Source organism: Poecile atricapillus, chromosome 12 (genome assembly GCF_030490865.1).
Source record: "Poecile atricapillus isolate bPoeAtr1 chromosome 12, bPoeAtr1.hap1, whole genome shotgun sequence".
Classification (NCBI taxonomy): domain Eukaryota; kingdom Metazoa; phylum Chordata; class Aves; order Passeriformes; family Paridae; genus Poecile; species Poecile atricapillus.
The window spans coordinates 8,676,085-8,691,352 of NC_081260.1; the positions used below are offsets into that span (position 1 = coordinate 8,676,085).

A 15,268-nucleotide genomic window follows, 5' to 3' on the forward strand; every position below is an offset into this window, starting at 1 on the left:
TGAGCTCCACTTGCTTGGCACATACCTCACCTGAGCAGAGGAGGCATAAAATCAAATCATATGAGAATGGCTTTATCTTAATTTAATCAAATACTGCTTTTGGAGCTTTTGCAACTGAAAAGGATCTTTATTCAAATGAAACTCAGTTTGGAGTGTTGACTATTTTGCAGGAGAGGCAGGTGATTGTGCTTGTGATGGAGGAGTTACAAGAGCTGGTCCAAAAGGCATCTCAGGTCCACCAGGTCCATCAGGAAGCCCTGGTGTACCTGGTGCCAAAGGTGATGTTGGAGACCCAGGCTCTGTGGGAGCACCAGGACTGCAAGGCCCTCTGGTAAGGCAGGAAGAGTTTCTGTTGGTTGTTATGACTTACAGGAGTGGCGATGTGCAATTGCTGATCTGGAATGTAATGAAAGCAGAACACTTTTTTCATAATTGCTTCTATTTGTTTGGATTTTTTAAAAAAGCAACCTAGAAACTGATCTGTGTAAAGACACTGAAAGAGATATCATCTATCATCTGTAAAAATGGGAGATCAAATAGTTCTTAAATTCTGAGAACTGCACATTATTCAGTCAAGAGAAAAGCAGTAAGCTATTCATCCCAGGACTTCTTGGAAGTAGACATACATGGATTAGACCCAAGACTCTTCCTAAGTGAGGGCTGGCTGGGGAAGCAGTTGTACATATGCATGGAGAGAAGATCCAAAAAATCAGACAGGGAGATCTTTCCACATCATTGCTATAAAAACTGTACCACAAATGGAGTCTGCTTCCTAACTACTGTATGCTACATATATTCATGAGAGTTGAGCTCTGTTTTTTATCAAACACAGACAATAACAAATAGGATTTTCCAAAGTGCTGAGCATTACTTATTGCAAATATTTACTTTTGAAAATCATAGTCCAAAAAGATACTAGTCTTTTGTCTTCAGACTATCTTCATTGGTGTCAATAAGCACAGCACACCAAGCAATAGGGAAGAAGATTCATTATTGGGTCTCGTTATATTGAGTGATATAATGTTCCCAGATGCCGTGGGATGTTGGCATTCAAGATTGCTGTCGCTATTACCAAGGTTTGGCTTGCCACCATGGAGCTGTAGTGACAGTAGAAACAGCTGAAAACAAACAAACCTCTTACCCGCCTCCCCCAAGTTAATGTATACAATAGGAAACCGTCTGGAGATTCTTTCTGATTTGCTTATTGTGTCCTGTCCTCATGACATTTTTAAAAAGCAAAGCCTTTTCTCTGCATGTTTCTTTTCTTTATCTATTGGTCTGTAGGCTTCAGCTGGTCAACAAGGACTTCCAGGCCCTAAGGGAGAAAAAGGGGATCCATCCTATGCAACAGTCAAAGGTACTCGTGGGGACCCTGGTGCTACAGCACCTAGAGGACCTTCAGGTATCCCAGGAACTCCAGGCAGGGATGGACTTCCAGGCTTGCCAGGCCCACCAGGCCCTCCAGTAAGTTCAGATTTGCAGCAGTGCTTAAGAACTCGAATAAGGAGCAGGGAAAAGAGCCAGGCCTGGCAAATTAGTTGTGATTAGCCCTGTGGTAAATCTTCAAATACATAAAAAGCTCACAGTTCCTGAGCACAAATTCGTGTTGGTCAGGATTAATAATTGGCATTCCTAACACCTCTATCAAAAAATAAACTTCAGTAGACCCTAATACTGTTTGTGTTGAATCTTAAAAGACAAAAGATATTATAGGCATAATTATGAATGAAATCTTGAAATAAAAAAAATCACACCAGAATCTTATTAATTTAAAACAAAGCAAATATCTTTCAGAATCTGTAACAGTTGCATTTTGGCAAATGCAATATAAAATATTCTTTGTAATAGTCACCAAGTTTTCTGCATTTTAAAATAAAGATGGATATTTTATAGTGGTTTCTATTTCTTTTCAGGCTCATCTGAACCTTGCACAGAACCAACCAAACTCTTACACATTTTTTAAAATTATAGTGGTGGATATTCTTTCTGCATCCCTTTGATTTTCACCACTGTAATTGTCTTTGCTATGCACAGGGTGATGGTGGACTAGGTTTCCCAGGTGAAAAAGGTTTGCCAGGATTACCTGGCTCCAAGGGCCATCAAGGAGAAACTGGTTCTCCTGGTGTTGGATACCCAGGTCCTAGAGGAGTTCGTGGACCACCAGGTGACACTGGAGTGGATGGCTTTCCAGGACAAGCAGGTCTTCCAGGCCCTCCAGGTGGGTATTGCTGGGTCTGCTCTTAGTTTAAAAAAGGTAAAGCTGCAAGTCAAATGGTATTCAATTTACTGATGTGCCTGTGGCCAGGCCAGAAGATTGCATTAGGCTAAAGACTGCTCTTCAAATTAATTGAAACTTGATTGTGGGCTCACCAGGCCTCATATAGCTGTCACAGCTTTCTCAAGTTGTCATGTTCAGGAGATAATAAGCAATATTCAAGCAGTTCTGAAATACTAAGAGTATTATATGGATCTACTCCATGACTATTGTTGGAGAGACATTTTACACCAAAGGTAGTTACGAAGGGTGATAAAATGAGGTTTTTGAAAACACCTAATTCATTGTCCAAATAAAAATAGTAATTCACTGATATCTGAGGTGTCTGATTCAGTTTTCAGAACTATTATTGAAATAAGAGCTCCAGGGCTGTGTGCAACCTCAGTGTTTCTTTGTTGTAGGTATCACCATGCCCTGCATAGTTCCTGGAGCATATGGGCCCCCAGGGACTCCCGGCTTTCCAGGACCACCAGGTAGGGAGACAAGATGATGTAATGCACTGGCTGACTGCCACACAGCACTTATTCATCAAAGAAGATAATACCTCCTAGTTAATTCTCCTCCAAGTGATAGTTATTCCAGAGGGTTAACTGGCAGAACAGTGCCAACCTTTTTTTCCCCAAAGTGACTAGGCCTAAATCCCACTGAGGATCATATTGACTGCGTCATTTTTTAGCCTTCATGTAGCCTTGAACACAAACACTCTGCTTCTGCGTTTATGTAGCTCATGAACAGCCATAGCTTTGAGACTTTATTTAGCTTAAATTGTGTATCCAGGACCAGCTTTGCAGAAAATATTTGATCCTGTTTTCTTGTGCTCTGTTTTGTCTTCTGCTATTAATTTGCTGCCATTATTAATTAATATATTTTTACTTTTAGGTCCCAAAGGCAGCAAAGGCTTTTCAGGCATTCCAGGCCGACCTGGGTTACATGGGTCTAAGGGACAGCCAGGGTCTCCAGGAATAATAGGCTTGCAAGGGGAACCTGGTAAGAGGGAAGTTGCTGGAGTTCTTTTTATTGTCTGATCAATGTTTACAATACTTTATCAAAAGAGTTATCTGACCTTCTTGGCCACTTCTGCCTCATACATTCATAATGCTCCATTGAGTGTTCCATTGTTGTCCTTGGAAATGCAAGTGATTGAAGCTTGGGAGAAAACAAATATTCAAGTTGTTTATCACCTGCTTATAACACTGTATCACTACTGGGAGAAAAGAGGACAGTCAACAGTTTGTTTCTCCAGAGACCTTTGTCACATGATTTATTCCAGTTTAGGTTAACCACAAATTTAGTGTAATGCTTATTTTAAGACCTATGGTACTCTGGTAATGGCACACTGTACACAGTGTTTGGACTCATTCTAGCCATGGGAATTTCTGATGGTTGTGTAAAGAAAGAGCAAGAAGCAAAGGTGATAAGAGTTAGGGGTTTTGTCCTTTTGTTTAACCTGCCATCTAGTGAAACCAAGCTTGGAATGCTTTATATAGCTGCAGCTCCTACACACTTCTACAGAATTATTTTCTTGGAAAAAAAACCCAGAAAACATAAACCTTTCAATAGTTTAATCACTTTCTATCATCAATTTTTGTTTCTAATTCAGTACTGAAATGTTTCACAATTTTTCAAGCAACTTTTTCTTCCATGGAAATTTTTAAAATGTGTATTTCATTTGAGATGCTATTGGAAGCAGTATTCTGTACTTCTGTTGAGTGACTTTTACGAGTCTTCTCTTTAAGGCTTCCCTGGACCTCGAGGAGAGCAAGGCTCACAAGGACTTCCAGGACTGGATGGAACAGATGGTTTGCCTGGGAAAATGGGAGCTTCAGGCTTAGCAGGAATAAAAGGATCACCTGGAGATATATTTGGAGCTGAGAGTGGAACCCTGGGAGAGCATGGCCGACCTGGACTTCCAGGTGATAAAGGACTTCCAGGTGATATTGGATTTCCAGGACCAAAAGGTAAGCACTGACACTGCTTGTATCTGGGATTATCAGATTGTTTTTCTTTCAAAGACACTTCCTCTTTCCAGTCACTTTAAGATTATACAACTCCTCTGACCTGCTCATAGATGGTGATTTGCTGGTTTTCTCTTAGAATCTAATGCAACTCAAAGGCTTTTATTAAAACTCACCTTTTAATTAAAAGTGTGAATTTTGTTTTATTTGTTCTGTAACCTCCCATCTCTCTGTTTCCAGGGCTGGACGGAAGACCAGGCCTTCTGGGTGTTAAAGGTGAACAGGGTCATCCAGGATATTCAGGTGTCCCTGGATTGCAGGGACCTCCTGGTCCTAGAAGTCCTTTTGGCATTGAGGGAAAACCAGGACCCTTGGGGTCAGCTGGCCTTGCAGGAGCACCAGGTATGTAATGTTTTCAAATGAAGACAAGTAGCTGAACTGAGCTCTGTGATGTTGAAGCATAGGAGAAGTTTGGCATTTGCTCAGAGTGAGCTCCTACTTCTGGTTAGGGGTAACAGTGCAGAATTTGAGCTTGTTGAGTCTGACTGCTGTGAAATTCCTGCTGGGAAATATTACCTCAATACTGTAGAAAGTACAGCAGAAAGATAGAAGAAAGCATCTTAAATATTATGATGTTTTTAACATCTTTGCTCTTACATGTTGGCTATATTGTTGAGTAATTTTCATGACAATTTCTATTGTGTGAGGTTGCTTGAAATCTGATTTAGATTGAAAAATTGTTTGCTTTCTCAGGATAAGCACTTGTCTTCTCTGTCTTTCTCTTTGCTGGAACAGAAGAGAACTTTATTTTCTTTCACTTCAGAGAAAAAAAACCCCACCACTTGAGTATAGCAGTATCTGTCAAGCTGCACTGACTAAAGTGTTTCATAACAGTATATGAAAGACTTGAAAACCAAGCAAAGAGAGACCTGGGAATTGGTAGATAATAGTCTGGGACATAAAAGTGCTCTTCTGACATGCAGAATGACAGTGCTGAAACACAGTGGCAACAAGTGAATGAAAGCAGTAACATCACTTGACATGAAAATGATAGAGTTTTAAATTTTTTAAAATTTTAATAGTAGCATTTCTTCTGCCTCTCTGTTGTTTTACATTTATGGTCTGTATGCCATATTTGACTTTTCTTCAACTGTTTTTAGAAACCTCCCATCAGGAGGTAAGGATAAGCTGCAAATAACTAAGTTGGTTTTTTTGCAGCTGTTGTCTCCCTGAATCATTAATTTCTTTTGTAGCCTTGTTCTTTCTGTTTACATATTTTGTCTGTTTTTTCCTTCACCATGTTTATATTCCATTTATCATCAACTCTCCATTTCTGATGTCACACTGTTTGGTTATGGGTTCTTCACATAGGCTGTCAAGGTGAGAAAATGCAGTGTAGCATAAAAGCTCATGGACTAACAACCCAGCTTTTAATGCTACAAGAATTGCATTGACCATAAGTGATACACCTTATCATTGCTAATCAAAGCAGAAGGCAAAGAAACATTGTAATGAGAATGCTCAGACATTAACAAAGTCTCAAGCCTATAAGAAAATCATTAATATGCAGATATTTTAAGTGTGTTTTCTTTGCCATCTTAAATAATGCAGCTCTTATGTCAGCTTAAAATAATGCTGGGTTGTAACATAAAGCCTTGAGTGTAACAGAGCTCTAATATTGACTGCTACTGCTGCAAATGTAATTTTTCAGAAGCCACCTGAGTTTTCCTTCTCTTCATCCTTTTGGATCTGAGCATTCTGTTTTCAATGGTTTGAGCCTTTGTTTAAAATTGTAAAACACTACAAAGCTTCAGTTAGAAACATTTAGAGGCAAAATAGCGCATATGGTATTGGTTTTGTGACAGCATAATCAGCTTGTTCCTGTAGTGAGCAATTGGCTCTTGAGAAGTAAGCCTATCCAGCTGATTCATCTCTGGTTCACCCAGACAGTGGGGTAGGGAGCAGAAGCTGGCATTAATGATGCCCCCCATTCTGTCTTGGCTGCCTTGATGATGAAGGTAAGACTGTATAACAAATCAGTGTCTGGTGGTCAAAAATCAAAAGGGGTTTCCCTCTTGCCAGTTGTGTAGTCATGTAGGCAGCAACCCTCCTTGTAGGTGTTTTATTATTAGATGACTAATGCTTTTGCAGTTCTAAGCTTTATGTCTTCTAGTAGTCTGCATGTGTCATAAGGTCCATTGGTCATTAAAAACAATGCTGTGTTTAAAGAGCTTGGGAAGCTGCCGCAATTGTTCTAGTTTTGAGTTTTGAACTCTATTGAGTTCTTTCTTGTATTGATTCAGGGCTTCCTGGAGTCAAAGGCATGGCTGGGGATGTAGGACCACAAGGCCCTGCTGGTATGAAAGGCTTCCCAGGTCTTGATGGTGCTCCAGGATCTCCTGGGGAAAGAGGATTCTTAGGGCCACCTGGGCCTTTTGGTCAAGATGGACGTCCAGGTTTCTCTGGGCCAAAAGGTAGGTGTTTCAGTCTTGAGATTGCTGTGCCCACAGAAAAATAACCTTGCTGGTACTGATTTTAGGTCCAACTTGCTGGGAAGGAATGAATCCCCAGCTAGTGTTGGGATGCATTTGTTTCACTGCTGAGTTACAAATTATGGATTTAATTATCAAATAATGTTCATAAGGAAATCTATCTTAAAGGTCTTAGGTTCTTGTGGACAAAGGATAGTGTAAATCAAAATAGAAATACAAGAAAATTGAAGAAATTAACAGTGAAGGAAATTCATAAAGAGAAGGGAGAGAATCAAGCACAAATCAAATGGGAAATAAAAATTTACAAGCTGTGTGATCCTTAAGCACCAATACAGAAGTTGGTTACTTGGAGGATAACAGAAAGCAATAGAGCTGTGGAACGGAGTGTTGTTCTCTTGGAAACTGATTTTATTTGATATCCACTGAAAGCAGGACCAGGCTCTCAAAGATTAACTGAGAAGTGCTGGTTCAAAGTATTGTGAGTGGAAACCTGTGACAGAAGTGACAGTGCTGTGCCTGTGCCATGTGCTTGTTTAAGTACCTGGATTTGGGTAAATGGCCAGACCTAGGCAGCTTCTACCTGCCCCAGGGTGGGTGTGCAGTGTACCAGGAGAGACTCATATTCCCTTTTTTCCCTGATTTCTCAATATTTCTATGCAGGTGAGAAAGGGTCTTCTGGCCTGCTTGGTTTCCCTGGCATGCCAGGACTGCCTGGTGTCCCTGGAGTGAATGGGTTTAAAGGAACTCCTGGCACATCTGGAGGAAAAGGAAGTCCAGGAGCTGTGGGACTTCAAGGTCAAAAAGGTGAGAAACAGCTGAATAGCTTTTACCGGCTGTGCAGCAGAGGGGCTTAGGAGGCAGTTCTGACATGTCTGTGACTGGTATAATTCTTCTAAATATTGCAGTCTTCTATTTTTCAATTCTCTGGCCTGTTTACCAAAAATTACTAATGAATTTGCATTAGGAGACATAGAAATTCTGTTTTTCTCTGCTAGATTATTTTGCAAGAAGATTTCCTGACTTTTTATTTCTTCAGGCGACAGAGGTGATGTAGGTCGACCAGGTCTTCCTGTTCTTGGGACTTCAGAACAGGCACTGCAAAACAAAGGAGACAAAGGAGATCCTGGATTAGCTGGGCTTGGAGGATTCCCAGGACCTAGAGGTATTTTGCAGTTAGTTGCCAGTATCAGTTGTTCAGTGTCTGAGCTTGTTATCAGTGGATCATGGTCTGTCCTTTCGGCAATGCCTACAGTGTTACTATTTTCTGTCGTGCCATTCCCATTCTACCAAGACTTGCATATGACAGTTCTGAATTTTGAGAAAACAGTTTTCCTTTGAAGCTCTGTTTTGTAGATATAATGCCATCCCTTCTTCCTCTTTAGGGGATTTAGGGTAACAGATCAACTGACCCAAATGAGCTGGGTATCTGTATTATTGAATGAAATTCCACTCTTCTGTATTATGCAGGTGATAAAGGAATCCCAGGGAAGCCTGGACAGCCTGGTCTCCCAGGTCCAGTTGGGTCACCAAGCAAAGAGAGACGTCTTCATGGTGACCCAGGTTTCCCTGGTCCACCTGGACAACCTGGCCTGCCAGGACAGAAGGGTGCACAGGGTATCATGGGATTTCCAGGAATGCCAGGAGAGAGGGTAAATACCTTCTTAAGTGTCATCTTCTCTGAGTGCCTTTTGGAAAATCCTGTGTTCTAACTGGTACTTCCGTAGCACAGCAGCAGAAGCTGGCAGGATTTTTCCTTACAAAGCTTCCAGATTGTTTTTGTTTGGTTTATATTATTAAATGACATTTTACATAGTATTTCTTCCTACACCTTTTTGTTCTGTTGCTCCACTTGACCCAAGCTTGGAACAGTAAGAATAAAAAGCAAAGATTAATTTTGGTTGGGTTGGTTTCTTTCAGGGTTCAGATGGCACCACAGGAACACTTGGATTCCCAGGACCTATTGGCCTTCCTGGTCCAAAGGGTAAAAAAATCTTTCACAGTATACATGGTGTTCATTATACACAGTCCTAATATTAATGACATAAGGGAATAAGTAGTGTTCTGGAAGTGTCATTGCTCTCCAGTGACTGGCTCCTAGTACATATCCCCTTGTAAGAGGCTTCATTCAGACAAGTCCCATACCAAGCCTAAATACTTTATGGTCCTCTGAAAGTTTGGCCACAGCACTGTGTAAAGCCTGTTGGAGAGTGCAAGAAGGACTCTTTTGTCTCATCTTCTCATGTTAAAAGTGCAGGATATTGTGTAATTACCTGTAAATGTCTAGCTTGTGCATTTGCATGAGTGGATCTGCATACACTGATGGTTATAAACATTTTCAGACTCAGGTGCATCATTTGCACCATGTCTTTGAACATTTTGTCTTTGTTTGCACCATGAATTTGAAATACAGCAAGGTTTATTTCCTTATACAAGCCCTGGAAACTGATGTCCACAGTCAATGACAGGATAGCCTTTCCTTTCTTTTCCAGGCGAACAGGGAGAGTCTGTTGGTGTTCCTGGCATTGCTGGACCAAAAGGAGAGAGAGGAGACCCAGGGTTTCCAGGTAAAGGTCTTTATCGCATCTCGCCGGAGCTTATCTGCCTGTCACTTTGGCCTGCGCCAGGAGTGGGTCACACACCAGGAGCAGGATGACCCGAGGTGTGACTGGAGCACTTGCTCTATGGCATTTTGGCTGTCAGTCTGCGCTCTGAGGAGGCAAGGACAAGAGGGAGATCTTTTGCATGGGATAATGGAGGATTTATTTCTCTGGAGAATCTTGGGGGCAAAAGACAGAAAATGCAAGAGTGCAACAGCTGAAATAGGGAGGCGGTTCAAAGGGAGGGTACAAAGCATCAGCTAATCAGAGATGTCCTGGGGAGGGTAAAAGGCAGGGTTCACAAAATCATCATCCAGTGAGGGAGGCAGGGGGGGAAGTTGGGTCACATGGACTAATCAAGCGTTGAAGTTTAGGGGATTTCCGAAGTGGAATTCTAAGCATGAGGTGGGCCTAAGACAGATTGACAGGAGACTCAGGGTAGATTGACAACATGGGGTGGGAGGGTCTCATTTGGACCAAACCATCAACTTAGGTAATAACAGAACATACCATTAACAAGAAACACACTGCAACAGGCCTTGATTGCTCACTTCAAGAATACAAAATTCTAAAGAATGAACATGCTAACACTGACCAATTTGGGTATTTTTATAATCCTGAAAGTGAGATTTGAGGAGTCTGCAATCCAGGTGGGGCACAAATTGGATGATAATAAACACATCTGGGACCAGCCTAGTTCTAATGTTGGGTTCACTTCTGTAACTTTTTTTAAATACTTTTTGTTTCTTCTTTCTTTTCTGATTCTGCTGATGTGCTTCTTCTGCACTTTTTTTTACTCCTGGATTTCTCAGCTTCTCTGAGCTGAGCTCCTTGGGGATACTCCCTCATGGGGAGTCCCGCTTATCACAGTCCTCCTGGCCAGGACAAAAACTCTAAAGACTGTTAGGATCTTGTTTCTCATGTTTATTAGGATGTTATCACAAAACTTAGCAGGTCTCTCCAGACTTTCTGCACAAGTTTAATTCACTGCAATCTGGCTTATTTCTTTCTGATGGTACAAAATGGCCTTGTGGCTCACTTTGGCTTTGAAAGCACAAAATGGCCCTGAACTATGCAGTTCTTTTATCTTTCTACTCATTCTTATCCAATTAACAATAGACACGTATATTATTTTTCTTAATGACCCAATGACCCATCACCTGTATACTGCATTGTGGCATTTTCTATCTAATCACTATTACCCAAAAACCTCTAGAAGAAGAACATGAAGAAGAAAGAATAAGGAAAAGAAACAACATTCTAAATCCTCCATCCTGTCTTCTGCTTTCTAAACTGTTTTAAACTCTAACCTTTTCACCCAGTGACTTAAGAAACTCTCTAATCTACACACTCACACTTTTAGCTTTTTTATCTAACTTTAACAGTTGTTCTCATGTATCTCCATGAAAACATGCTCATAAATTTCATATTATATGAAATTCAATGTTCTTCTAGATCTCAGCGCTAAGCATCAGAAACAAGGGCACACACTCTGTGTCTCAGACTCCAACAACTTCACTTCTTGAGGAGGCATCTGGTAACTTGCACTGGCATTTGGCACCCTGGGAGTCCAGCCCAGGGCCCAGGCAATGGCTGAGCAAACACGAGTGCTGCAACCTCAGCATACCATGTTTCTCACCCTCTTCAATGCCTTCCTCCAGTTTGACTTGTATGTTTATATCCATTTAGGAGAGAGAGGGAGGGAAGGACTCAAGGGTGAACCAGGCTACCCAGGAAACACTGGGGTGAATGGACACAAAGGCAGCCCAGGAGATCTTGGCCAAGAAGGACCAGCAGGTACTGTACTGAGCACCTAAGTTCTGCAGCTCATGTTGTGACTACTTCACCTTGATGCATCCTCAGCCCTATTTGGCCTGTCTCAGCTGAGGCTTAAACAAGAAGTTTGGCAAGAAAATGGGAATTTTCTTTGAGAGTAGTGTAAGGAATCACCTTGTCCTGCTGGCCAAATATGGTGAATCCTGCAACACTGAAACCCAAAGGAATCCCATTAACAAACAGGGAAAATCTCAGTTAGATACAAGCAGTAGCAGCTTCTTCACAGCTCTTTCCTTGCAACATTTTTTTCTGTTCCCTCTCTAGAGCCAAATCTACCCGGAAGAATGGCTACAAATGTCTTTGAGTTCTGGGGTAATTAGCAGGTAGATTCCCAAATAGTTATCAAGATCAAAGGTTGGAGAACAGTGAAAGTTGTTATTGAAATGTTGTTTTGAAAAACAATTTAATTATTTGGTGTGTGAAGGGTTCATGTGTTAGTGGATGATGAAGAATGTCACTGCTATGATTAAAAAAAAACCATCAAATAAATAGCTTGATAAATGTGATGCTAATGTGGCATGAGGGGAGACTTAAATCTGACTTTGCTTTACTAAAATAGTTGTTTATTCACCCATCTTATGAGTTAAGTGCAGGAACAGAAGCTGTAATATGGAACCGTGAGCCATTTCAGCCTGGACATGATGTGTAATACAGGAATCTTTTTCTGCTTGCTTTTAGGAATCCCTGGAAATGCTGGGTTGAGAGGATCCCCTGGCCCACCAGGACCCCCAGGACAGCCAGGATCTGTTGGATTCCCTGGAGCTCATGGAACAGCGGGACCTAAAGGTATATGTGCAATCTTCACATGGAAGGAGAAGCTGGGTCAGAAAAGCAGTATTTTGGCCAAGTCTCTGGCAGGCAGTGTATGATGGGCCAGCTATGTGTGGGAAAGAGCTCCCTCTTGGCAACGTTGTGCAGGCACCAGCTGCTAGGAATGAGCAGAGGAATGGATGGAAAGGGAGAGGCTCTCACTTGGTTTGGATTACTAATCGGTGTTCATGAAAGGTAACACTGGAGAGAGCAGTGGGAAGAGTTTCCATGAAGGGCACTTGTGTGAAGGAAGACTTTACAGCTTTACATACTGGGCTTCTCTGTGTGTCAGGTTTCTCATGTGTTGTATTCTCTATGAATCAGTTTATGCATTTCCACCTAACTAGATTGTTTGCCTGTTTGCTCACTTATATGTTCCCAATGTCTCCTCAGGCTCTCATGGATTTCCAGGTTTAAATGGTCTGAATGGCTTGCCAGGCACAAAAGGGTCCCCTGGAACACCAGGTAAAGGAAACGTGTAGTAGAAACATCACAGCTAGGGAAATATGTAACTGCTCCACCATGAGAACAGTTTCCCATAAAATTCCCCTATTTCACCCAGTTCTGATTTTAATTATGACCTGAAGGAAAACCTCAAGATACTGAATGTGCATGAACTAATTCTTCTTCAATGCCAGTAAGAACAGGATGCAGCCTATGGAGTTGAAGAGGCTTTTCTGGTGATGGTTCTCCTTGAATTCCTGAAGGACTGTGTCATTTCTGGAAAATTAATGGAATGAAATCATAAAACTCTTTCTAATGGATATTTGATTCGATCAGGGCAGCACCAAATGCTTGCTTTGCATCGGACTTAGCAATGAAATGTTTCTGTACTGCTTTTCAGAGATTTCCATTATATGGAGCTCAAGGAAGGCATCGATAAAATAAGAAGCTAATTTCTTTGATTTGTTTCCAGATTCTGCTTTTAGGGAGCTTTTGCTGAACTTTTTCATATTTTGAATCGTATGAAATGGAATGTAGTTCTGTGTTGAAAACAAGGTTTTACTTAAGTAAAGAAGTGAAGAAAGATCTTACCAAAAAGACTTGTTTAGTTATAGTTATGTTGTAAAGTAGCACCTAAAATTTGTGGCAGCTGTTTTATGCATGAAAATGAGCACACTTCACATTTACAACTCAAACAATATGTTTTCTTTGCTTAAAACATTATCAGAAGGTAATGATTTGCAGCATATAAATCCTCCACAATTTTCCTGAGAGCTGCTTTTAGTGTATGCTCTTCTTCCCAGAGTGGCATGCTAAACATCTCCCAGCAGCTTTTCCTGGGAGCCTCTGTCCTGCCCCACTTATGCCTGTGTGCATTCTGCAGCAGTCTGTGCAAACTGAGCTGCCTCCCTGTGTTGCAGCACGAACCCCAAAAGGTTATTTAAACACCAACGGCTTGAGTCTGGTGTGTCCTCGTGAGAGACACCGCATACAGGCTGGCAGCAGATCCTGTCACAGGACTGCTATGTTCCTATTCTTTTGCAAGAGCTTGTGGGGGAACCAGAACAGTCATATGCTTTTCTCAGCATCTCACATACTGTTTAAATTCACTCTGCACAACCAGAGTAGCATGTGAGGCACCAAATCACCAATTCCAGGTGCTTTACAGAAAACAGCAGAGACAGTAGTAAATGGCTAGTTTTTAAATCACCACTCATTTTGTTTAATAATAAGACTGCTATTAGGCAATTTGAATAGGCTCTCTTATCTTTGTTAACTATGTTTAATTAGGTCTGAGTGAAGCTGGATTGAAAGGACCTGCAGGTCTCCCAGGTACAAAGGGTGAAGAAGGCTCTCCAGGCTTGGGAAGAGGAGCTGCAGGATTCCCTGGACCAAAAGGCTCATCAGGAGACATGGGTAGATACTGATGCTCTGATAGCAGGATGTATTGCAGCTGAGGTTAGTGGGTTGCATGGTCAGCAGAACTACCAAAGACAATTCCTGAAGCCTCAGAGGTGGTTAGAAGCTTGACAGGTAAATGTGAAATCTGTGATGTTGCTCCATATTTTGAGAAACAGTTGCACATTTCTGAAAGTATCTCTATCTCTCCTGAACAGCACAATATGTATTGTTTCCCCTCCTGTAGTGAGATGTCTTTGTTCTTTTCAATATAAATGCTCCCCAGCTACTGCTTCTGTCAATGTCTGTGAAAATCCATGAAAACCTTTGGTTGTCCCTCACTTTGTGTTTCTTATTCTAGGTCCCCCTGGTCCTATGGGACTGCCTGGCCTGCCAGGAACACCTGGAGTTTCTCTTCTGTCTGATATACATGGGAGACCTGGAGATGCTGGTGTTCCAGGCACTGATGGGAGTTCAGGTGTGTGCAGTTTGGAAGGTTTGTCATGATGGCACTGGTACCCATTCAGTACCTCACAGTCTTGTCGGAGAGGCTGAAACTCCAGTCTTTCCCCAGACAGAAGGAAATGTTGGGGATAGCCCCAGCAGTTACTTTGCCCCAGGAATAGATTTTACCAATTAACTCTTTTGTATCTAGGTTTTCCAGGTCCTCCAGGACCACAGGGACCCCCTGGCCCAGCTTCTGATCAAGGTGACACAGGCACTCCAGGTTTCCCTGGTGTTCTTGGCTTGCGAGGCATTAAGGGCGATGTGGGACTCACTGGTCCAATTGGACTCCCTGGAGCATCTGGATTCAAAGGTAATCTCGCCTTGAAAGGATCTGGGAGTGTTTTGACAGCTGTCATCTTGACAGTAGGAATGACTGTTGGGTGGTTAGTGTGGCCTCCTCGTTCAGGTGTAATAGCTGAATTTGATGTCTCAAGCTTTCCTTTTGGCTCCTGCAGATTTTACCTACTGACTCCAAAAGCAGTGAAGTGGGGCCAGCTCCAGCTGTTTTTCAATATATCTCTAATTTTTTTTTTCCTCTTTGTTTTTTTTCTGAGTAGATGGTGTCCACCTGCAATGTTGCTGTGCTTGTTGACCACAGTTAACCCACCTGTGCTCTCTAGGCAAGGACTGGAGTTGCTGTTTCATCCTACCTGTCCTGTATGCTCAGAGGCATGAGTGTGGTGGATTTAGGTCTCCACAAGAGGATTGTAGGAGTTCAGAGATGATGTTCTGGGCTAAGACAGGGAGCATGTTGATCTCTCTTTAGTCTGTACCAAAGGAGGCCAAAGGGCAGCTGCACACAGGGACTCCAGGAGCAAGGTTTGAGAGACACCACACAGCTCAAAAGCCAGGGCAGGATGGAGAACCACTGCCACATGAACAACTGTCTGCTGTCTTTGTAGGCTGGCAGATCCCATCCCTCTATATGCTGTGCATAGAGATGAATTTCCAATA

General features: G+C 42.0%; 1 protein-coding gene across 1 annotated transcript in view; it reads left to right on the forward strand.

Annotated features, from left to right (window-relative positions):
• COL4A6 (collagen type IV alpha 6 chain) overlaps positions 1–15,268 on the forward strand; it is a 117,469-nt gene that overhangs the window by 95,027 nt on the left and 7,174 nt on the right. The window contains exons 21-39 of the mRNA XM_058847908.1: positions 171–331; positions 1,285–1,464; positions 2,035–2,218; positions 2,677–2,748; positions 3,155–3,262; positions 4,012–4,233; positions 4,471–4,632; positions 6,534–6,704; positions 7,383–7,526; positions 7,759–7,884; positions 8,190–8,371; positions 8,640–8,703; positions 9,212–9,286; positions 11,009–11,116; positions 11,834–11,941; positions 12,359–12,430; positions 13,700–13,825; positions 14,169–14,285; positions 14,463–14,624. Of these exons, the coding sequence (XP_058703891.1) occupies positions 171–331; positions 1,285–1,464; positions 2,035–2,218; positions 2,677–2,748; positions 3,155–3,262; positions 4,012–4,233; positions 4,471–4,632; positions 6,534–6,704; positions 7,383–7,526; positions 7,759–7,884; positions 8,190–8,371; positions 8,640–8,703; positions 9,212–9,286; positions 11,009–11,116; positions 11,834–11,941; positions 12,359–12,430; positions 13,700–13,825; positions 14,169–14,285; positions 14,463–14,624 (2,544 nt within the window). The remainder of the gene's footprint in view (positions 1–170; positions 332–1,284; positions 1,465–2,034; positions 2,219–2,676; positions 2,749–3,154; positions 3,263–4,011; positions 4,234–4,470; positions 4,633–6,533; positions 6,705–7,382; positions 7,527–7,758; positions 7,885–8,189; positions 8,372–8,639; positions 8,704–9,211; positions 9,287–11,008; positions 11,117–11,833; positions 11,942–12,358; positions 12,431–13,699; positions 13,826–14,168; positions 14,286–14,462; positions 14,625–15,268) is intronic.